The sequence below is a fragment of the Budorcas taxicolor genome, chromosome 14 (genome assembly GCF_023091745.1).
Source record: "Budorcas taxicolor isolate Tak-1 chromosome 14, Takin1.1, whole genome shotgun sequence".
Lineage (NCBI taxonomy): Eukaryota > Metazoa > Chordata > Mammalia > Artiodactyla > Bovidae > Budorcas > Budorcas taxicolor.
The window spans coordinates 29,594,692-29,619,531 of NC_068923.1; the positions used below are offsets into that span (position 1 = coordinate 29,594,692).

General features: G+C 44.9%; 1 protein-coding gene across 1 annotated transcript in view; it reads left to right on the plus strand.

Moving 5' to 3' along the window:
- Positions 1–24,840, plus strand: part of ANXA13 (annexin A13) — a 57,501-nt gene that overhangs the window by 7,573 nt on the left and 25,088 nt on the right. The window contains exon 3 of the mRNA XM_052651886.1: positions 18,669–18,786. Coding sequence (XP_052507846.1) covers positions 18,669–18,786 — 118 coding nt within the window. The remainder of the gene's footprint in view (positions 1–18,668; positions 18,787–24,840) is intronic.

Sequence of the window (24,840 nt, forward strand, 5' to 3'; positions counted from 1 at the left end):
TTTTTGTGCTGGGTCTTTGTTGCTGCTGGGGTTTCGTCTGCTTACGGAGAGTGGGGGCTACTCTCTAGTTGCAGTGCGTAGCCTTCTCATTGCAGCGGCTTCTCTCACTGTGGAGCACAGACTTCAGGGCACAGGCTTCAGGAGCTGTGCCTCCTGGGCTCTGGAGCACAGGCTCAGTAGCTGTGGTGCATGCGCTTAGCTGTTCTGTGACATGTGGGATCTTCCTGGATCGGGGATCAAACCTGAGTCTCCTCTTCTTATGAGGATACCAATCACTGGATTTAGGACCCTCCCTCAGTCTGAGCTCATCTAAAACTCCTTAACTAATTATATCTGCAAAGGTTCAATTTCCAAATACTGTCACATTCTGAGGTTCTGAGTAGACATGAATTCAGGGGCACTAGTCAACCTACTACTCCAAGGAAATTGGGTTTCATTGCCTTAAGCTAGTAGCGGTTTTCAAACATTGCATAGCAGATTCCTTTGGAAGACTTATTTAAACAGAGAGCTGGGCCCCATCTGCAGAGAGTCTGATTCAGTAGACGCTCTATAGTGGGGCCTGAGAATCTGCACTTCTGACAAGTTCCCTGGTGATGCTGACGCTGCTGTCTAGGTACCACACCTGGAGAACTACTATCTTAGGCAACAGAGAAGTCCCGGTCAATCTCATACAAGGGGATGGCAAGGTGGGCATTATGGATGGACCGTGCTGGAAGCTGGTAGAGAAAGGTTTGGAGAGAAACACGACCAACAGCGAGTATAGCCCTTGAAAGACAGTGGCCCTGGAGAAAGATGATGAACCTCTGCCTGAACTGAAACAGGGACAGTGGGATTGGAGAGAAAAGGACAGATGGGAGGGTCAAACGGGCATAACTTGCTGACTGACAGGATATGGGAGGTGGGGGACAAGAAAGACTCCACAGGGCCCCCCAGGTACCTGGCTGTGAATGCGGGATGATAGCGGCGCACCCTGGGAGTGAGGACAAGTCTGCAAGGTGAAACGATGAATTTGGTTTGGGGATCTGTTGGGTTTGAAGTATCTGGGTATTATACCTAACATAGCTGGATCTGAAACTCAAGAAACAAGTCTGGGGTTGAGGTGGTTTGTAAGTCTAAATTCTGGGGTTTTGTTTCGTTTTGTTTTTAAGTGAGTATGTATTTATTCACAAACTACTGGACTGACAGTGGCTTAAATAACAAAGACCTTAAGTTATTAACTCTGACTGGAAGCCTGAATGCAGGAAACTCCAGGGCTGGTTCAGCAGTTCAGTCCCATCACTAGGGACTCAGGGTACCTCTGCCTTTCCATTCTGCCACCCCCGAGGTACTGGCAACATCTCCACTCATGGATGCAAGAGAATGGCCACGTGTGTGCTCAGGTTTGCGATCTCACAGGATAGGGTCACAGGCAAGAAGGAAAGGGGTAGAGAAAAAGTGGGTTTCTCTTCCTGTAAACAGTCCCCTGTCAGTGAGGAAAATCTTCTGGGAAACCCCAGGCAGACACGCCTTTGTCACATTGGCCGGAATTGGTCAAAAGCCCACTCCAAGACCAATGACGGACAAAGATGAAGAGCACGGTGATGGATCACGATTCATCCCGAGCACTGGGGAAATCATCTTGTCAGTAAGTGTTCTTTCCCTCTCCTCTCTCTCTCACACTCTCTCCTTCTTTCTATGTCTTGGCCTCATTTTCTCCTATCAAAAATGAACCTTGCCTTTTGAATGGTGGGGAAGGCAAAAGGAGTTGATGAGAGGGAGACCTGGCCACAGACAGTTCAGGCACCACAGAGAATTCCACAGCCTCACATAGCTCCAGATTAACTACCCTAAGGAAAAGAGTTTTCTCTAAGCATCCATACATTCAATGCCAAGGGTAATTCTGATTGACTTGGGTATGTACCTGTTTCCTGGACTATCACCTTAGCTAAGGTTGGCCTTACCTATTCTTAGGGATGGGTGGCATTGCTTTGTCAGTATCACTTTCTTATAACTACTGGTTTTTTTGTTTTTAAATGTAGAGTCATAGTTTTATTATTTTATTTTTTATTGGAGTATATGTGCCTTACAATGTTGTGTTGCTTTACAATGCTGTTTCTGCTGTACACAAAGGGAATCAGTTATATATACATATATCCTCTCCTTCTAGCGCCTCCCTCCCACCCCCAACTATGACTACAAATATGACTACGATTGAAATAGAAAGAGAAGGACGATTTGAAGATCAGATGGGAAGGCAGTAGAATAAATCACCCTTCTGATGATGTCAGTTTGGATTGTGGTGGGAATGAAAAGGAAGACAAAAGTGATGAAAAGAATTTTAGAGAAATAATTAAGAAGTTTGGATCCAATGCATATTTCAACTCTCTTACCAGGGGAAAGAATAGCATTCATTGTTTTGATTCTAGAGGAGACAAAAATCTGCTTAAAGCAAATTTCACTCTTTCACCTTGTTTCCTTTTCAGCAAATCTGAACTTGTTCATAAAATGTTGGTTATGCCCCAATACACAGCACTATTCAGTGCTGCAATGGCTCAGCTCAGCCCCTAATATTTTCAATTTTCAATTCCATCTGCCCACTTATCATTGATTCCGGAGGATCCCAGAGTATACTCGCTTCCCTTTTTCCTGTAAGCAATGAATCTCAAGTTTATATGCTCATTGAATTGGAAGGGGAGAAAAAACAGTTTTTGGCAATAGAAAAAGGACATGGACAATTCTTCTCTAATGGGAAGAGCGCTTCATTTTTCATCACTCTTGAAAGCATGTCTCCTTTCATAGCTGAGAAATAGCCATCATCACCCCATCACCACGTTATCCTCCAAGTGCACTTTTGTTAAGGCAATACAGCAGTCATTGACTATCTGAAGGCTTAACACTCTTTAGAGGCCTCTAAATCCCCAAACAATCTGTGGACAGCCTCAAAGCAGACATTTCCCCCAGGACACAAAATCTGGTTTTGAGACACTGATGGCGTTCTGCCTCTAGTAGAAACTCGGGGTTGTCCAGCCCAACACAGTACTGAAAGGCCTCCCAAAGGAGCTGCCAACTGGGGCTGTCAGCTGAGGCTGTGATTCAGACAAAGAAGCAGGTGGGGATAACAAGCTTTTACCTTGGGACCAACCTGAACTTGAACTCTTCCTCCTAGTTACCTTATCCCCATACTCATCTTTCAAATGTGTCATCTAGGTTCCTTTGAAAGAGAATCAAAGAGAAAGACACCATGGTCCACTTCTAATCCCCTCTTTTAAGTAACCACAGCAATGCCCTCTTTGTGACTGGGGACCTTGTTACCTAGGTGTCATTTGCCACCAGAAGCTTGGCCTTCTCAACACCTGCAGGTAACATGTTGACAGAACTGTCACAGCCATGTGATCAGGGCTGTAGACCCTTCACAGATCAGAGCTTAGCACTACTGACACTTGGAACCAGGTAATTCTTTGCTGCAGAGGGTGGTTGTGTGCCCAGTAGGATGTTTATTAGAGTCCCTTGTCCTGTGTGACTAGATACCACCAACACTCCCCTATTTGTGACAACCAAAAACTCTCTAGACATTGCCCAATGTCCCTAGAGGGGCAAAATCACTCCTTGTCAGTTGAGAACCACTTCACGAGGCACAGACCTTAAATGGGAAAGCAAGGCCACTAGGCAGGAGAAGTCCCGATAATGTCCTTATCTGGCTGAGCTTCCACCAGCAATCATGCCTTCCTGCCCCTCTGGCCCAGGCTCTCTCTCCCACCGATTGCCCCTCTTATCACAGGGCAAAAGCCAACTCATCTTGAACCTTGACCCTTGTCCTCCTGTTGATGACCTCAGCAGTCGAGAGGCAGTGGTTCCCCCCACCCCAAAAGTCCTTAGCTCATTAATTAAGTTCTGATAGCCAGAATGCAAAGAGCTTCCCTGCAGAAATACCCAGGGACAAGCCTGCCGAGCTACTGGTTTTCCTACCTAGATGAACAGTGCTTATCTGGAAAGACACTATCTGAAATAATCAGGAGTCAGTTTGCTCACCTCTCCTCTGGGTGGAAACCCTCAAAGACTTGCCCCAGTCAATCTCCCCCTGAATGGAGGAATCAGGCTTGCTACTGGTCAATGTGACCCTGGCCAGTCCTAGTTAAAATGGAGGTGTAGCTACATGGTGAAATTACTAAATATTCTTATAAGACGGAAACTGTGCTTAAATATACCCAATGGAGTACACTGCAATGTATTTTTTCTATTTATTAATAATAGTTTAACTTTTTGCTCTGACAAACATCAAAGTGGATTTGGATATAAAACTCCTGAAAAGCAAGACTTTCAAGACCAGAGACAGGGTGTGGTAGGCTTCTCACATTGTTTGTGTTTCTGAGTGTATCGCTAGTATCTTTGGAAACAATGGCACCCACCACCTTGATGAGTCTTAAGTTCACATCTCCTTAAGGTCAAGTCTCAACCTCATAGTCACCTTTGACGGTAAATACCACATTGGGATGTATAACCCAAAGAGCATAGCCTAAGAAATTGTGTCTTTCTGGAAAATGACCTAACAATGCCAATCTTCTTCAAACGTTGTTCTTAAAATGCTAATCTATAAAATTTAAATTTACAGAAACCCCAAATTTAAAAGAAAGATCACTTTTTAAAATCTAAAAAGTTGCACTTACTTTTCAGAACACACAGCCTATGTAAGTATATCATTTTGAGATCTGATCCAAGGGGATGATTTTTCTATGTTCAGCCTTATTTGCCCAGTCTTGCAAATATTTGTACTCATTCAGAGTGACGGCTTCCCTAGTGGCTCAGACGGTAAAGATGGTAAAGAATCTGCCTGCAATGCAGGAGACCTGGGTTCAATCCCTGGGTAGGGAATATCCCCCAGAGAAGGGAATGGCTACTTACTCCAGTATTCTTGCCTGGAGAATTCCATGGACAGAGAAGCCTGGCGGGCTACAGTCCATGGGGTCACAAAGGGTCAGACACGACTGAGACTAACACTAACAGGGTGATGGCCAAACCTTTAATAGGCACACCTGTCACTGTAAAAACCCCATCTTTGAAAGGATGAATCAATAGAAACAAAGAGCTCCCTGGTTCTCAGCACCCTTCAAAGGTTTCCTAACATGCTTTCCTAGCTATCTGGTCCACATCTTTGGCTAACAGACTTCAAAAGCTGATTCAAGTGGAAAGAGGATCTAAGAACAGAGGAATCAGCTTTGCTATTAGTCAATGTGACCATGGTAAGTCCTAATTAAAATGGAGGAATAGTTGCATGGCAAAAACTACCAAATATTCTTGTAAGATTGAAACTGTGCTTAAATACACCCAGCAGAATATACTACTATATGTGTTTTTTTCTATTTAATAGTTTAGCTTTTTGTTCTGACAAGCATTTAAGTGGATTTTGATTTAAAACCCAAAAAAGCAAGACGTTTAATCAAATTTATTGTTTCGAGGAAACCATGGCCAAGAAGCAATCAACTAAATGAAACAATATGCCACTAGTCACCCAAGATTCATGTTTAAAGAGGTGAATGACCCCTCTGTTGTGTTTCAAATTGCCTCTCAGTGTCTACTAAGTGTATCTGTGGAAATGTCACCAGGACAGTATCTAGCTCTAAATTCATCAACTTTAAATAGTACAATACTTTGCATTCATGCTAACTGGTTTCAAAGTACAAATGAGTGGCCAGTTAGGGGTAAAAGAACATTGTCCTTGGAGATAGGAATCCAGTATTTTTCCATAATCGAGTAAGTGACTCTGGGCAGATGACTTCACCACCAAGCTTCAGTGTATCTGTAAAATGAGGTGATTGAATACGTTGAACAATGTTTCCCAGACTTCACACTTTAGTGTGACCTTTTGGAATGCTTCCAAATACTTGTGCCACATGTCTTATTAATCGTTCTAATTATTTTCTTTGAATCCACTCATCTTTTTGACACAAATTTATCTTAAAAAGAAACCTTGTATTAATACCATAAATGGGAAACTAGTATCAGTTGACATAAATACAAAAGTGAGAAGAGTGTATTAATCTAAATACTATTGCCAGCCAAAGGCTCAGATTCTGTCATTTGTTTTCTGATAAAAAACACTAGTTTGCATAAAATAGAGAAGGTGTTTGCAGAGTAACTTCTGAGGCTTTCTGGGCCACATAATCTTTGTTGTTGGTAATGGTTTAGACGCTAAGTCGTGCCCGGCTCTTGCCACACCATGAGCTATAGACCACCAGGCTCCTCTGTCCATGGGATTTCCCAGGCAAGAATACTGTGGTGGGTTGCTCTTCCCCACCCAGGGACTGAACCTGTGCCTCCTGCATTACAGGCCATTTCTCTACCACTGAACCACCAGGGAAGCCTTACAACCTTTGTCGTAGCTACTCAATTCTGCTATTGTAGTGTGGGAGCAATCATTGACCAAATGGGTATGAGTGGGTTGGTTATGTCCCATGTTCGTTCTGTTAAATAAAAATTTTATTTACAAAAACAGGTAATGGACTAGATTTGGCCCCAGTCTATAGTTTGCCAGCTCCTGGACTGGAAAAGTGTGAAAAACATATTACCAGACAAAGACTGACTATTCACAAGAATCTAGAGAGAATTTTAAAAGGACCTCCTCTCCCAGTTGGAAATGCAGCGGGTTTTAATATCTTCAGTGTTCCATGTTATCTACTTTGAAAACTTTGTTTCAAAATTCACTTGGTTGAATTTCTACCCTAAGAATCTCTGATAAAACTCTTCCCTTTATCTTTTACACCCTGGATAAAGTCTAGGATTTCTTACTTGTACAAACACTCAGTGTATATATTTTTAAAGCTTTCTCATTCATTGAAATATCAGTTGGAAATGTCTTAATTTTTATGAGACCAGTGATTTTCATCCTTGGTTACACATTAGAATTATCTGGAGAGTTTTAAAAATACCTACACCTCATATATCTGCGTGCATGCTCAGTCACTTAGTCCTGTCTGACTCAGCAACCCCATGGACTGCAACCTGCCAGGCTCATCTGTCCATGGGATTATCCAGGCAATGATACTGGAGTGGATTGCCATTTCCATCTCCGACCCAGAGATCAAACCCACATTTCCTATGCATTGGCAGGCAGATTCTTTACCACTGAGCCACCTGGGAAGCCCATACCTAGTATATACATATATCTTGCTGCTGCTACTGCTGCTAAGTCGCTTCAGTCGTGTCCAACTCTGTGCGACCGCATAGACGGCAGCCCACCAGGCTCCCCCGTCCCTGGGATTCTCCAGGCAAGAACACTGGAGTGGGTTGCCATTTCCTTCTCCAATGCATGAAAGTGAAAAGTGAGAGTGAAGTTGCTTAGTCGTGTCCGACTCTTCGCAACCCCATGGACTGCAGCTGACCAGGCTCCTCCGTCCGCAGATTTTCCAGGCAAGAGTACTGGAGTGGGGTGCCATCGCCATATATCTTAATGATTCAGATTTATTAGGACTCAGTCATTTGTGTGTGCACATGCTGGCTATTGCAAACTTGCATAGTCAGTTTCAGCTAGGGTGACCACCTATCCTGGTTCACCTGGACTGTCCCAGTGTTAGCACTGGAAACCCAGGATTTCCCAGGAAACCCTCCATCTTGGGCAGTCAATGGTTGTTCACCTTAGTGCCAGCCCACCACTGGCAGAAAATCCTCATTTCTTTCCAGGAGGGTCAGGACAGTTTCAGACAGAAGATGAAGCTTCAGTAAATTTTCTTAAGTAGATCCATTCTCCTCTGTTGCCCATAGAACCAACGGTGGGCAACCAGGTGTTTAAAAAATAAAGGGACATGAGGCTCCATGCTGTCAGTTTCTAAGCCCCTCTGGCCCTGTGCAGACTCAGGCAGGACAGGGAGGAATCCATCCATCACAGCATCCGCCCTCTGCTTCCCCTGCCTCACATGGACAGGCCTCTGGCTAGTAAGGCAAACCAGCATTCGTTTTTGCATAGATTCTGTCAGGCAGAGAGAAGTGACCTTTTACCTGTGAGAATGTTGGACAGTTCATCAGGCTGGTAAGCAGTCACCCCAAGGGGGCAAACATCAGAAACTGGTCATGCAGCTGGCCTCATGCCTTCTTAGTCTTCACAGTGCCTCTGCTAAAATTCAGTTCCCTGGCACTGTGGTCCTCGAACGATGATCCCTATGGCAAGATATCTTAGTAGCAGAAAAAGGGGTAACTGGAAGACTTGAGATGAGATGGGGAGAGGAGGAAGAGTCCCAAGAGCCTATTGGAGCAGGTCGGAAAAGTCAGTCCCTCCCTGGCCAACTCTGATCACTGTAATGAATGCGTTCTCCCCAGTCCTCACATGTTCTCTTTTTTCCCCAGTTTTATTTTTTTTTTAAACATAATCTTTGCTATTTATTTACTTATGTGTATGCCATAGTGGCATGTGGGATCTTAGTTTCCCAACTGGGAACTGAACCTGTGTTCCCTGCAGTGGAAGCTGCTGCTGCTGCTAAATCACGTCAGTCGTGTCCGACTCTGTGCGACCGCATAGACGGCAGCCCACCAGGCTCCCCCGTCTCTGGGATTCTCCAGGCAAGAACACTGGAGTGGGTGCACAAGAGTCTTAATCACAGGACCCCCAGGGAAGTCCCTCCAGCTTTATTGAAATAAACTGATGTATAATATTATGTAAGTTTAAAGTGTACCAGGTGTTGACTTGATACACTTACATATTGCAAAATGGTTACCAGCATAGCATTAGCTAACACCTGCAGCATGGCATGTAGTTACCATTTCTTTTTTTGTGGTGAGGACATTTAAGATACCTTCTTGGCAGCTTTCAAGTATATAATACAGTATTATTTAACTATAACCACTATGTTATGCATTAGATCCCTAGGACTTATTCATCTTACAGCTGCGAGTTTGTATGTGTTAGCTAACCTCGTTCCTTTTCCCCTGGTTCCTGGTAACCGCCATTTCAGTGTTTGTTTCTATCAGCTTTTTTAGACTCCACATATAAGTGATATCATATAATATTTGTCTTTCTCTGACTTATTTCACTTAGTATAATGCCCTCAAGATCCATCCATGTTGTTGGAAATAACAGGATTTCCTTCTTTCTCGTGGCTGAATAATATTCCATTACATATATATATATGACATAATATCTCAAGTTTGTTTGTCTATTTAGCTAGCTAGCTAGCTAGCTATCTGCCACATCTTTATTCATCCATTGACAGACACACGAAAAGTGAAAGTGTTAGTTGTTCAGTAACGTCCGACTCTTTGCAGTTCTATGGATTGTAGCCTGCCAGGTTCCTCTGTCCATGGAATTCTCCAGGCAAGAATACTGGAGTTGGTTGCCATTTCCTTCTTCATGGGATCTTCCCAACCCAGGGATTGAACTGGGTCTCCTGCATTACAGGCAGATTCTTTACCAGCTGAGCCACCAGGGAAGCCCCATAGGTCGTTTCTAAATCCTGGCTATGGTGAATGATATTCACATTGTCATTGCGAACACCATTCATCTTATCTTCCTGAGATTCTGCTGGGTACGGTAGGTATTGGTCCCATTTTACAGAAAAGAAGCTGAAAATACAATTTCATTTGACTCAGAAGGAATATTGGTAGCAGAGTTTGACAATAACATCTGCCCTGCACACACACTTTGCCCTGGGAGAGGCTTTCCCTTTTGCCTTGCAAATAGTGATAACTGGCCTTTATTTTTCATTTCAGTTCCTATTGACTCATCATCAGGAACATTTATTGACCCCATGGCCATGCACGTGGTCCTCAGCTTCCCTGGTCAGCAGACCAGTCACAGGTTTCCACTGATGTTTCTATTTTTAAAAACTAGCATTTTAAGAGTTGAAATGAACTTTTCTACCATTAATTTTTTTTAAATAAACAATTTTGACAGGGACAAAAAATTGGTTGATGAGAAGTCAACAGTAGAGTTTCTGGATCCAGACTCTGTAGGTTTGAATTCCATCACTTACTAGCTGTGTGACCTCAGGCAATTAATTAACCTCTCTGTGCTCTGGTTTTCTCATCTGCAAAATAGGAAGGTCTCTCTAGCCCAGCCTTCATACTTACTTCATAGGGTTATTGTGAAGACTGAGTGAATATATGTCAATTGTTTGGATCTGTGCCGGGCATGAAGTAAATGTGTTATATTAAGCTGTCATTCTCAATTTGAAGTGTTTCTCCCATAAATTTCTCTTAAACTCTTAGCTCCTGCTACTACTTAGCTACAAGTAAAAAATGGTTTTTGGACAAAATTATGTAATGAGCTATTTTAAAGCTGGCATACAAGGCACCATGTCAGGGGCTTGTTCAACACAGCCGGAATCAGGTCAAGATAGAAGGAAGTGCTAAAAATAACCCTGAGCCCTTACCACATGCCGAGTATCCTGCTAAGCATTTTTGACCCATATCCTTATAACAACCCACGAGAGAGATACTATTATTACCATCTTGCAGATGGGAAAACAGAGACTTTGAAAGGATGAGAGAACCAGCATCACACCAAGTTCAAAGGCAGATATCTTGAAGAGGGGTGTTGGGTGGGATGGTTACCTATGTGATCAGAAAGAAGTTTCTGGCCCAAAGTGAACCTCAGTTGCCCCAACTCTATACAAGGCAAATTTAGCCCAAATGGCCAACATTCACTCAAGGTACCACAAACCAGCATGGCAATGGTCTTGCTAACGCTGAGGAGAGTGCAGGTGTGTCTGAGGGTCTCCCTAGCCCAGCCTTCATTTTGCTCCTGTTTAATAAGCCTAGGCCATTGCTTAGCTCTAATCCCGCCCCTTATTACTAGTCTTCCCCATCCCCTCCTGATTCCACGTCAGCTCACACAGCAGGCCTCTTCAGATCAGTGTACAGTGAGCCCTCTGCCCTCTGCTCCCCAGCTCTGCCTTGGAGACTTCCTGTCTCAGAGTCTGGATACCAAGCAACCACTTTTAAATATTTACCCAGGAGACTGCAGACAGCAAAAGCTTCTGGAGACCAGCGCTGGAAAGAGCAAACAATCCAAATGCCACTCCAATTCCTTTTTGATAATACTTCCGAGTTTACAAATGACCCTTACCTCCTCCTGTCATCCAGCACCCCACCGCCTACGTGCCACCGTCTGTGTGCTGATTGTAACCTGGCATGGTGCGACTGCACCCTGAACATGACCACAGCCAAAGCGTGTGCTGCAGCGAGCTGGTGCCGCCCTGCTGTGAAGATGAGACAGCACAGGCTTGGACAGACGGGTCAGCTTGCTTGCAGGCCTACAACCAGCAGGGGGCAAAGAGTAACTGAACACAGTGGGACCAACTCCCAAGTTCACATTTTGCTTTTATGTCACATTCAGATCATGCTTGTTCTGCAGCAGCGCTGTCACAGGTCACAGTAAGCACGCATGCACACAGACCCAGGAAGCATCATGCTATAGTTTCTCCCTGGACTGTCCCTTTTCTTCCATTTCCACCCTTCCTCTTCCCCCTTTTTTGCGCTTGCCTAACTCCTATTCAAAAGCAGAGACATTACTTTGCCAACAAAGGTCCGTCTAGTCAACGCTACGGTTTTTCCTGTGGTCATGTATGGATGTGAGAGTTGGACTGTGAAGAAATCTGAGCGCCGAAGAATTGATGCTTTTGAACTGTGGTGTTGGAGAAGACTCTTGAGAGTCCCTTGGACTGCAAGGAGATCCAACCAGTCCATTCTGAGGGAGATCAGCCCTGGGATTTCTTTGGAAGGAATGATGCTAAAGCTGAAACTCCAGTACTTTGGCCACCTCATGTGAAGAGTTGACTCATTGGAAAAGACTCTGATGCTGGGAGGGATTGGGGGCAGGAAGAGAAGGGAACGACCGAGGATGAGATGGCTGGATGGCATCACTGACTCGATGGACGTGAGTCTGAGTGAACTCCCGGAGTTGGTGAAGGACAGGGAGGCCTGGCATGCTGCAGTTCATGGGGTCGCAAAGAGTCGGACACAACTGAGTGACTGAACTGAACTGACTGAACTCCTATGCATCTTTGAAGAGCCAGCACAAATGTCAACTTCTCCATAGAAATTCCTCTTTCTCTTCTCAGCTGTTTGCAGCCAAAGTGCTTACTATATCCTAACGCAATGGCCATTGATTTATTTCTGTGTTTATTTCCCTGAGGACAAGGGTTACAATTAATAGACCCATTGAGTCCCCCTCACCTGGGGTAGTGCTTGCCACATAATAGATCTTCAATGCTTGTTTGTTGAAGGAAGAGGAGGGAAGAAAAATAGAAGGAGGAAGGAGAAAGGGGAAGAAGGAAAAGGAAAAAGAGAAGGGAGGCGAGAAAGCAGGTGAAAGGGGAGGAACTGCTAGAGGATAGTCTAATTTGCCTGCAGGGCATTGCTTTTCAATGAATTCACATGTCTCTCACGAGACAGCGTATTATTTTCCAGGCTCGATGTTAACCAAGTAGACGATCAGGTCACCTAAGCAGGTTACACCTACTGATGAGTAGGAGTGTATTTAAATATGCGTGTACTCGGGCTGGATGACCTATCTGGAAAATCTTAGTTATGATGTGATGCATAGAGCAACGAATTTGCAAACCATATCCTTTGTTTCAACACACACCATCGCCAGAGTTTGCTGGAAGCTGGAGGAAGATTTCGTAAAATATTCCCTCTTGATCCTAAGAGTTAAGCCTTGCTTGAACTGCACGGAGTCAGAAGCCTTTGGGTGTCTGTTCCTCCCCTTCATCCTTCTGGCTGGGGGTATTGAAACTCGATAAAGATATCAAAACTCGATAAAGATGTCAGAACTCAACAGAGAGCTACCTTTCCTCCTGGACAATCAATGTGCTAAACCTGAGTCATTTCAGAGTGATGTTCTCAACCCTGTTTCTGCCTAGGTGGCACTGCTTCCTAGGCTCCTGGAATCGATTTACTTTCCTTGCGTCCTTCCTCCAGAAAAATGGATCCTGAGATGCAAGGACATGAAAACACAGAAAGATGACATGTAGACAAGAAAGAAAAAAACAAAAATCTCCCAGAGGAATCATGTACCAGGCAGTGCTTTCTGTAGTATTGGAAGTATTTGCTTCATTTTGAGCCTGGACTGAGCAGTGCGATGGTTGGCTCTGCACCAGCCTTGAATCTCAATGGGACCCTCACACCCAGCGGGTGCGAACTGTCATGCTGGCCAGAATGTGGTTGTGGTGTCAGCCCAGATCATCTGGACTCCACACAGCCTGAATTATTAACCACTTTACTGCCCGCAATGAAGTGCATGCTTAGAACTCGAGCCACGCTGCAGGTGATGAGTGAAAAACTGATCTTTAGAGAGCCATTTACAAGGTGAAAACCCCTCAAGCAGGAAAGGTTTCGAATATTCTAGAAAGGTCAGGGCTGATCTGCCTTCAACAAATATTTTTTCCATTTATTTTAACACATGCCTTCTGCTAGGCTTCCTTTCAGATGCTTTGCATGAATGACTTATTTGAACTCTCACAGGAAACCTATGAGATAGGCGATATTATCTACATTTCGCCATGAGGAAGCCGCGGCACAGAGAGTTTCCCAATCTTGCCCAAGGTCACAGAGGAAATAAGCAGTCCCCATGGGATTCAAATGCAGTCTGACTAGAAAACTGTGTACTTAAAGTTGACTATTATATCCCTGTACATGTGTGCTAAGTCATTTCAGTTTTGTCCAACTCTCTGCGACCCCATGGACTGCAGCCCACCAGGCTCCTCTGTCCATGGGGTTCTCCAGGCAAGAATACTGGAGTGGGTTGTCATGCCCTCCTCCAGGGGATCTTTCCAACCCAGGGGTCAACCCGTGTCTCCTGTGTCTCTTGTATTGTAGGAGGATTTTTCACCACTGGGCAACCAGGGAAGCCCATTAACATATCTTCAGTGGCTACTTATTATAAACATGATGTCTTCTAGGGCACTGCAAGATAGATAATAGCTGGATGGATGAATAGATAGCTAGATAATAGATAGATGATAGATGGATGAATAGATAGATAATAGAATCTCATAATTTCAAGTTTAGAAAATACGTGTATACCTTCCAAATTTGCCAAGTCAAAATACAGACTTGAAAGCCTAACTATCACTACAAAACAACAACAAAAAAGAGTTTGCCCAAAGTAGCAGAGACAAGACTAACATGTCTGCGGCTTGTCTAATTATCTGGCACTGGAAATGTTCTTTCAAGTAAGTCTCTGATCTCAGAAGGCAGACACTGCCCCCATTTTACAGATGAGGAAATAGTGGCTTACAGTTTAATTGGCTCAGGTTCACATGGCTGCAGAGGGGCAGGACCACATTCAAACTTGAATCCGTGTGGCCTCAAACCCGGACTCTGTAATCATTTTTATTAACAACTAGCATCATGTCCTTTTTACGTGTCTCCTGAGTATCAGTGCAAACGCTATTTAAAAAACAAAAAACAAAAAAGGAATGTTGCCCCAGCTCTTTGATGCCTTGTAGTAGAAAGCAACGGCACCCCACTCCAGTACTCTTGGCTGGAAAATCCCATGGACGGAGGAGCCTGGTGGGGTGCAGTCCATGGGGTCGCAAAGAGTCGGACACGACTGAGCAACTTAGCAGCAGCAGCAGCAGCAGTAGAGAGCGGGTAGAATAACCACGTCGCAAACTCAACCTTTCATCCCCATCCTGGGGTCTCCTGCATTGCCGTTTTGTGTCTGGTTCACATTCCTGCAGACCTGCTTTGTATGGAAGTTCTGTTCAGTGGCCTCAGGTTTCAAAACAAAATCTTCTGATGAGCAAATTGACCCAAGGCCCCAGAGTCAGCTGCCCGGCCCATTAACAATAAACCATGGAGGACGAATGTCTGCTCCGTGTGCATTCCGGAGAAGCTGTTACCCGGCTCATCGGAACAAGCCAAGGACAGCCCTTGCATCAACACTGGCCCTGGCTGATGAATGCAGCCATTGTAGACGCAGTCCCGGCCGTGCCGAGGGGAAGATTCCTTCCAAACAGACTGTTTTCTTTTTCTTTTTTTCTTTTTTAAATCACAAAACACAATTCCTTCCCTCTGACATTGAATATCCTGCTGTTAGAATCTGCCTGCCAATGCAGGAGATGTGGGTTCGATTCCTGGGTTGGGAAGATCTCCTGGAGAAGGGAATGGCAACCCACTCCAGTATTCTTGCCTGGAGAACCCTATGGACAGAGGAGCCTGGCGGGCTACAGTTGGACATGACTAAGTGATTAAACAACTAGCAACAAGATGGAATTCTCTTCTGATAAGGAAAGATAACCAAGACAGCTAAGACTCATTCCTAGAAGGGGGCAGTTACTTTATCCTGCCCTGCTGAGAGTCACGTCTGATAGAGACTTACACGCTTCATTAGTTGTAAACGAAAAAATGAAGTCTCAACATCATCTTTATTCCTGACATGTGGCTCAACCCTTTCCCAATGCACACCCTCCACCAGCCTCCTTTCCCCCCAACATGCTCCCGCCACCTTGCTCAGACATTAATATTATTTTGGCCTAAAGGACACTTATTTGTACTTTTCTGGTCTTGGATAAACAAACTGCCCCTGTTCAGAGGTTCTTTTTCACACCCCTCCCCTCTTACAACTCCATGATATTTGTATCATGGAACCGTCTTACTAAAACAGAGACAGAATGGCATTCTGTAGCTCACTACCAGACAGTCCTGGTTAAAGCCCTGGCTCCAATTCTGCAGTTACCTGGCCCGGGGATCTTGAACAAGTCTCCTCATGGCTTCTGCAAGCCCTGGCAGCATCTTTGTGCCAATGAGGAAAAAAGTCTCCCCCTGGGGAAGAAGCAGACAGCCAGCACAGAACTGGGCAAGCGTAAACCCACCTGGACCCCTCCCCACCCTCACCACCCCTCAGCCAGGACCCTCAGGCATAACCAAAACCATTCACAGGGCCCCCATCTCTGTTTCAACTTGTCAGTTGGGAAGTGGGATAGATAATAAGAGTTCTACTGAATTCTTTGATGGATGAAGCTAAAGTGACCTACAGAACTGTTTATGAATCAGCCTGTTACTAGGAGATTTCTGCTGCTCTGGTTCAACTCCACCTCACTTCCTGAGCCACCCATAATACTCCTGATGAAAAGCAGAGACACAGTCTACTTCTTTGAGATTGCTCCTTCCCACACTCCCACACCCAGAGAACCAGCCCTTTGAGAACGTGATCAAAGAGCAGGGTGAGCTTGGTCAGTGTGCAGCCTGCGCAGCTGCACAGGGTCCCGCACTTACAAAGGCCCTGCTCTTGGTTAAATGCTTGGATGGCACTTGAAATTCTCAATCACTTTTGAACAAAAAGCCCTACATTTTCATTTTGCACTGAGCTCCACAAATCATATTTCTGGTCCTGCCAACAAGCCTTCCTAAGTCCCAGATAGTTTTCTTACAGCTGACAAAAGATTGGGAGAGGAAAATGGGACACACCATCCCTCCACTGAATGTGAAGGTACCAGTCATAATTAGATGTGAGGCAGGATGGTGCAGGGTTTCCTAGGTGGCTCAGCAGTAAAGAATCTGCCCGCGATGCAGAAGACACGGGAAATGCCATGGGTTTGATCCCTGGGTTGGGAAGATCCCCTGGAGGAGGGCATGGCAACCCACTCTGGTATTCTTGCCTGGAAAATTCCATGGACAGAGGAGCCTGAAAGGCTACGGTCTATAGGGTTGCACAGAGTTTGGATACGACTGAAGTGACTGAGCATGCACACACAGAGGATGGTGCAGGAAACACAAGAGCATGGGCTTTAGGAGACAAATTGAGCTGGCGCACACACGCATCCTGCAAGAACACTGATAGGTGCTCTGACCTGCGTGAACTCAGGCTTCCTCCTCTGTAAATCAGGTGACTAACGCCTACTCTTCCCCGTGAAGAAAGGTCTGTCAGTGAAGGAGCCGTCTAGCATGTGGCAGGTGCTCAACAAATATGAGTCCCTCTCCACCTTGTTTCAGGAATAGATACTTTAAGATGGGCCAGGTGGGACTTCCCTAAAGGTCCAGGGGTTAAGACACGGTGCTTCTACTGCAGGGAGTGTGGGTTTGATCCCTGGTTGGGGAACTAAGATCCCTTATGTCACACGGGGTCAAAAAATAGAGGGGGGCGGGGAAGATGGGCTATACACTACACTGCAAAAGGCAATGGCAGGGAGGGGTCCTGATATCCCTTCAGCTCTAAAATTATATGATTCTCCATTAACCAAAACCTAAAAGTCAGCCCTCCTCCAGTCCCTAGTTATATTCTCTCTCTCTCTCTCTCTCTCTCTCTCTCTCCGTATTTCCACTCTTATTACCTCTGCTTTGCTTCATACTGAACCCATGCTTCCTTCATGGAGTGGACCACATGGCCACCAACACACACTACACTCACGCTCAGTTAGCTTAGCAAACTCACCAGGGAGAGACATCTCTCTCCCAATATCTATATATCAAAGCAGGAAAAATTCTAACTGATCCTGCTTGGATTACATCCCCACTCCGGAACCAGTCACTACTGCCTGAGTGACAGGGTGCGTGTCCACCCAAGGGCAAGACAACAGGGCTCAAGCCTCATGACTGACAGCCCCAGTGAGACCACGTGGAATAGGGGAGGGGAAGTCCTCAGAGGACACAGAGCTGCCAGGCAAATGAATGAAACTCCTTCTCTGTGCTTTATGTGGTTTACTGCTCATTCCCAATAGGCACCCACAGAAATGAAAGGAGGGAGAGGAGAATCTGGGAGTGTAGACAGTAACACTCGAGCCAACTTTCCTGGAAGGATGGCAAATAAGTGACACTTGTCATTAAAGAAGGTCTCTGAGGAGAGACAAAGAGCTGAGAAAAGCCAGAGTGTGTTCAAAGCTACTCGTTGCATAACTGCAATTAACCTCATGTCTTTAAATTTTTAGTAGTGGTGCAGATTTTTTATGCTTACCTTCTGTTCAAGCAAGCAACACTGGTTTTCCACTTCAGTGCTAACAGAAAGTTTCTTTCTGGAAAATAACTTTAAGCAAAACAAACTAGGTCAACTGAGAGAAAAATAATAAGCAAATAATAATGTAGACTTAGATAGCTGTGGACATTTATTTAGTGGATGTACTATGCGAATGACTAAAATATGGGAAACATTAGATTAGTATACATACCGAACTTTCTCTTCCCAAGGACCAGTAAAAACCAGTACCTCTTATCTCCAACAAATTAAACAGTACATCTCTCATTGTGTGAATGGTAAAGCTTTAGCCCAGCTTACAAAATGGATCTGTAATAAGATCCTAGAATCCTCAGTTTCTGGCAGGCAGCAACTATTCCCTAGACAGGCTGTGTCTCAAAGCAAAGGGGAAAAACCAGCATTCCAAGACACTGGCCCACTGTATTACTCTCTGTTTCAGAAACAGACACACAGAGGAGGAGTCGATGAGAAAATCACTCCTCCCAGAGCTGACCGGGCTGATTGTCCCAGAGAACAAAGGGGCCCATTCTCTGTGGGCATCCGAGTCCAGCTGGCTCCAGGAGGTACCAGCCATCTCTCTGCAGCCAGAGCTTCCCCAGCTGATTTCCACACATATCCATGTGTACAACGGCAGCTGTTCCCTCATCTGGGTGTCTGCTTGGTCTTCCTTTTAGCTGCCAATTTCAGCCAGAGATCATTTTTAATGCCCAAAGAGTCAGACACAACTTAATGACTCAACAACAACAACAAAAAATTGTCCACTCACCTTTGCAATTATTTTTCCTTCTAGGCCAAAGGGAAAAGTCATCAGGGCTTGGATGCTGGTCGAGATACCAAAGCAAAAAGTCATCAGCGTTTTGATGCCGATCGAGATGCCAAAAAGCTGAACAAAGCCTGCAAAGGAATGGGTATGAAAGATATTTTGTTTTCTCATTCACTCCTGACGCTGATTAAACTTGATCTCACGTCTGACTTTCCCATGATCTCAGGAAGATGACCTCCGACTTATCTTGTATTAATATCTTCCAAGCTAAACTGATCATTTTTAAGTTTCCCTTTATAAAATCTCTCAAAGTTATCAGATCCTATTACATTTCAGGATTCAACATAATAGCTAGAGATTGAAAATTATGACATTTAATTTGAACTTGAGCTGGGGGAAGCTTCATGAGAAGTGTAGTTTCTGCAATCCTAATGTCATTAAACCCTCTGATGTCTTTCATGGGGGGTGGTGGGGAGTCAGGGCTGATGAGAACTGAATTAGGGACCTGGCACTTCACCTGGAAGCTGAACAAGTGGAGACAAAACTATGACCAAGGTCAAGAATCAAGGGGCCACACTGAAGCAGCTATTTACATCCAGGCCTAAGTGCGGCCAAGAATGGGAGTCCAAGCAGGAGATTGGGCTTCCCTGTTGGCCCAGTGGTGAAGAATCAGCCTGCCAATGGAGGAGACGCAGATTCGATTCCTGGATCAGGAAGATTCCCCTGGAGAAGGGAATGGGAACCCACTCTAGTATTCTTGCCTGGGAAATCCCATGGACAGAGGAGTCTGACAGGCTACAGTCCATGGGGTGGCAAAAGAGTCGGACATGACTTAGCAACTAAATAGAAACAACAAGCAAGAGATCAAGAGAAAGGTAAACCCAGGAACAAAGTGGGATGAGGGAAAGAGCACCTAGTGCTGGGGCCATAAACAGAGGCTCTGGAACCCAAGGAAGTCACTGGGTTGATCCCAGGTTTGTTGATCAAGGGTTCCAGGAAAACAAGGAAGTAATGGCAATAGCTTGGGAGGAAAAGGAGGGGCGAGGTTGATGAATTTCCTCAGTTTTCTTTCGTATACCTATTGGGAAACTTTTAATATTCTAGACATTGAGCCAAATACTTTATATATAAGATCTCATTAAGTTATTCTCACTAAAGTCCATTTTTCAGATGAGAGGAAAGGCATGACAAGTTAAGTAACGTGCCCAAAGACACGACACCAGTAAGCAGTGAGCCCTGGGATTGAACCAATTTCTGTCATTGCCTCCAAGTGCCAACAATTTAGAGACATCACAGCTAAGCCATCTCGGCCACACAATGGCCATGGGTGGGTTCAGGCCTGAGAAGACATGGCTGGTAGAAGCCATCTGAATCCAAAAGCTGCTTTACTAAATGTTTCTTTTTCTTATTGTGATATAATTTCTATATCATAAAACCCACCCTTTAGCAGTGTTCAATTTAATGGGGTTTCATATATTCACAGGGTTTTGTAATCATCACCTCTAATTTCAGAACATTTTCATCAACCGAAAGAAACCCCACATGTATTCATAGATGCTTCCACTCCACCTTCAGGTCCAGGCAATCACTGGTCCACTTTCTCTCTCTATGGATTTGCTGATTCTGGACATTTCATGCACCTGGAATTACATTAAGTCCCCTACATATAAACGAGTCCCATTCCAAGAGTGCATTCATAATTACAATTTGTTCCTAAGTCCAACAAAGTAGCCTAGGCACCCAACTAACACAGTCGGCTACACAGTACTGTACTGTAAGACATTTATAATACTTTTCACACACATAATACATAAAAACAAACACAAAAAATAAAGAAAATCGTTTTGATCTGACAGTACTTTGAAAAGCACAATAGTACAGTACAAGAGCCCACACACAGGGACTGCGGCATCGAGTGAACAGGATAGAAGAGATAGTACCTGCAGGAGCAAGACGAGGCGGGAGCCCGGAGTGCAGCCTGGAGGGCAGGCTGCAGTTTCACTCACAGCTGGTGTCAACAGAACGCACGTTCGTATCTTGGAAAGTTCGACACTTGAAGGTTCATCTGTAGGGGACGCACTGTATACAACATGTGGCCTTTTATGTCTGGCTTTTTTCTCTTGGCATGATGTTTTATGAAGACAAGTGCTAGATTTTACTTAGAGATAAATCAGTGGAGATTTACTTTCCTAGGAATGGGTATTGTGGTAGAAGATGGCCATTTAAAGTTTCTGTGTGAGTCCAGGGGAAAGACCTGGGATCCACAGTGGAAGTTCTAGGAAGACATCTTTTGCTTCCGTAGAAGGAACTATCCAACAATAGCATAGTCTACCTTGCCCAAGAAATGCTGAAATCCCAAAGGAGCTGGGGTTGAAGACAACGTGGCGGGAAGTAGTAGAAGGGATTTCTACATAGTAAGTATTGTTGAATAAATCAGAGGTGGGAGGGCTGGAAATGAAGGATGACAACCAGGTTGTTCGGTTTGGGGGCATCAGAGGTGAGCTCAGCAGAGAGGAGCTGGTCCTTGCTCACATCCTGGCTGGCTGATCAGGAGGCATGCTTGCCTGTGAGTGTCAGGATGTTTATAGTTCTGAGGGTCTGAGCCAGCCTCACAGGTGTTTCCCTGCTGCCTCCTGAATGAGGGCCTGACATCTGGATGTGGGCTGGAGACAGGGGCTGAAGTGGGTGTGGAATGAGTCAGCTGTGGTTTATGATAAATCCCTGAGTTCTTAGCTACCACACGAATTTAGTTCGCCAAGCACAGATGCAGCACTTACTGAATGTCAAAGTCATGCTGTGTTCTCCTCCTGCCTCCAACTGGGTGTGGCCACGAGGTGGAACCTCTCTTGCGCTGGTGACTGTTGGAGAGTCCCTTCTACGTGCCAAGTACTAAACTGGGTACCACACACATCATCTTTTGTAACCTCCTGACGATCCTGTAAGGTTGTACAGTAATGACTTAACAGATGAGAATGCCAAGGCTCAGAGGTTAAATACTTGTCCAAAATCAAAAAGTTATGAAATGAGGATGGGGTGATTGGACCTAGAGCTATCTTGAAAAGCTATCATTTGGATAAAGGTCTAGAATTCCAACCTCTATTAGTAAGTCCAAGCAAAATTGTGTCATTGGCAAAACTCATCTGTAAGACCACGTACTTATCTTATTGCTATACCAGCCCTGCCAGGGCTGGATTTAAATTTCTAGGGCCATGCTGTCCAATAGCCATCATGGTGAGACATACGGATCATTTTTAATTTTTGAGAAGCCATATTTTAAAATCCAGGTGAAATTAATTTTAACAATATATTTTAGTTAACTCAATACTGTATTGCAAATATCATTTCAACTGATGGCCAATTTCAAAGTTATTCATGAGATACCTGACATCCCATTTTTCACATGAAGTCATCAAAGGACTATATATATTCTACACTTACAGAACATTTCAACTTGGACCAGCCCACACTTTGCATCCTCAGTAACCACATGCATCCACTATGTTGCATAGAGAGGGGTTAGCGGCCCTAGGCATCAAAAAGGTTATGTGGGCTCCCACTCATTCACCCAACTATGAAAATCCAACTTATAAGAATGCAATATTACTTAACCATAAAAAAGAATTAAATTGGACCATTTGTAGAGACATGGATTGACTAGGTGTGTCATACAGAATGAAGCAAGCCAGAAAGAGAAAAACAAATACTGTATATTAACACATATATATGGATTCTAGAAAACGCTATAGGTGAGCTTATTTGCAAAGCAGAAATAGAGATACAGACATACAGAACAAACACAGGGACCCCAAGCAGGGAAGGGGTGGTGGAGTGGACTGGGAAATTGGGATTGACATATATACACTACAGTATAAAGCAGGAAGCTAATGAGAACCTACTGCATAGACAGGGAAGTCTACTCAGGACTCTGTGGTGACCTAAATGGGAAGGAAATCCAAGGGAGAGGGGACATGTGTATAAGTATGGCTGATTCACTTTGATACAGAAAAAGAAACTAATACAAAATTGTAAAACAACTGTACCCCAATTAAAAAAAAAAAAAAGAATGCTATACCATAAAATAACAACTGATTTTTCCAAATAACGCTAAACTGGCAAATTTCCTTTTCACATCTTTGGTGCTTATGCTTCCCTAGCTCCTAAGTACCTTGGACCCTTGGTCTGGGTCAACCCAAATCCCTCGACACTGACCCCCGTTAGGCCTTCCTCTCGGGGCTCTGTGAACCCCCATCCCAGCAGATCCCTCCTGTAGATAATGCCTTAATCTGATAGCGCATGGACCCCAACATTCATTATCCTTCTGGAAATGCAAAAGAAGGTTTGCCATTCCTCCTGAAAAATACAGAAACTGGTCTTGGAGAAGCTGCCATGGCACTGTTGGAGGGTGGCTCTGGCTGGCTCTGGGGCCTGCTGAGAAGTGGTCACTCATCAGGGAGGGTACCAGGGAGGTCGCTTCAAACCCAGCAGAAACTCAGCTCCCCACCACCCTACTGAAACTCAGCTCCGTGTCTTCCCAGGAAATTGCTGGAAAAGCCAAAGTCAGGAGGCTCTTGGCCTTCCAAGGCTGATGGTCACCGGCTTCTGACCTCGACTGTGTAATTACTGCGTCCTATGCACAGTCAAGGCTGAGGTTCCTTCTTTCCTCATTAAAAAAAGTCTTTCCCAGAATCCCTGGTGACTGGCCCTGATCCTCAAACCATTGTAAATGTTTACAGGAAATGGTTCCCCTGCACAGACTGCTTATATGACACACATACTGTGAAATATAAGATGAGGTCACTGTTCAGTAAATCGCTTCTTGGTCCAGTAGTGGAAACAGTTCCCCACATAAACGTGATGCCTGGACTCAAAGAGCTTGAGGGAAATCAAGTCACTTCCAGTTGTTCCCCCTCTCACCTCCAGGCTGCTGCTGGGCCAGCCCCAGACTGCTCTGCTCTCCTTTTAAAAAGTATTGCAGGAAGCAAAGTCTTGAAAGCCTTACTTTTAAATTTTTAACTCAATCGTCCTGAATTATGCAGATATAGGTTGACTGAAGCATCGGAGCAGAGGATTTCCTGTTGGTCCCTGCTACATACAGGCTTCCCAGGGGGCTGAGGGGTAAAGAATCTGCCTACCAATGCAGGAGATACAGGAGACTCGATTTTGATTCCCAGGTCGGAAAGATTCTCTGCAGAGGAAATGGCAACCCACTCCAATATTCTGGCCTGGAGAATTCCATGGACAGAGGAGCCTGGCAGGTTACAGTCTATGGGGTCGAAAAGAGTCCAATACAAGCACACAGACACACACACACACACACACACACACACACATCACATCACCGGCTACGAACAGGGTGCCTGAGTAGAGCACACAGCTTCACACCCATGCAGAGACCAGCGCCGTCAAAAGGCAGTGCAAACGGCCCCATGCATTCAAACATTCCTTCACTCAGCAAGTCAGGTCTGATGAATACTGAGAGCCTTCTGTGTGGAGATTGCAATGAGCAGTGAGTGCCTCCTGCTCCCATGGAACTTGCAGTGAGGGATGGCAGAGGAGGAGGAAGGGCAATAGGAGGGACTCAGGAAGGAGTGTCTGTCTCTTCCCAGGAGAGTCCAGCGAGCTGAGTCCTGAAGGAGGAATGGGAGGGAAGGTGAGGGGCGCAAAGCTAACAGAAGGGCTTGCGGGCAGAGAAGAGTCCAGGCTGTTGTTCTGGATCTAAAGGGGCCTAGATGGAATGGTTTGAAGCAGAAGCATGGGCAGGCGGATCTGTTCAGCAGAAAGGCCACTCAGGACAGCGAATTCTGACCAGAAAAGGTGAGAGTAAGGCAGGATCCCCATGGAGCAGCCCACATGGAAAAAAAAAAAAAAAGGAAGGGGTTGGATTCAGAGATTTCTTTTTATGAGGAAAAAAAAATCCCTTCTGAGGTGAGATTTCCGGCACTCAGAGGTTAAAAAGACATCATGTCGCAGAGGAAGTAACTGCATACAGATTCCGTAGGCGAGGCTGCAGGAGGAAATGAGGAGGGACAGCAGAAATAGCTTTGGGAGTGAGTCGGAATGAGGCAGGCAGCGAACGTTATTTTTGCAAGTGAGCTCATCCTAAAGTTTTCTGGTTTTCCAGCTGGAATCAAAGAGCTAGATCTTCCTGGAATTGTAAAGGTGGAACTAGTCCTTGAGACCAAACGAACAGTCCACAGAC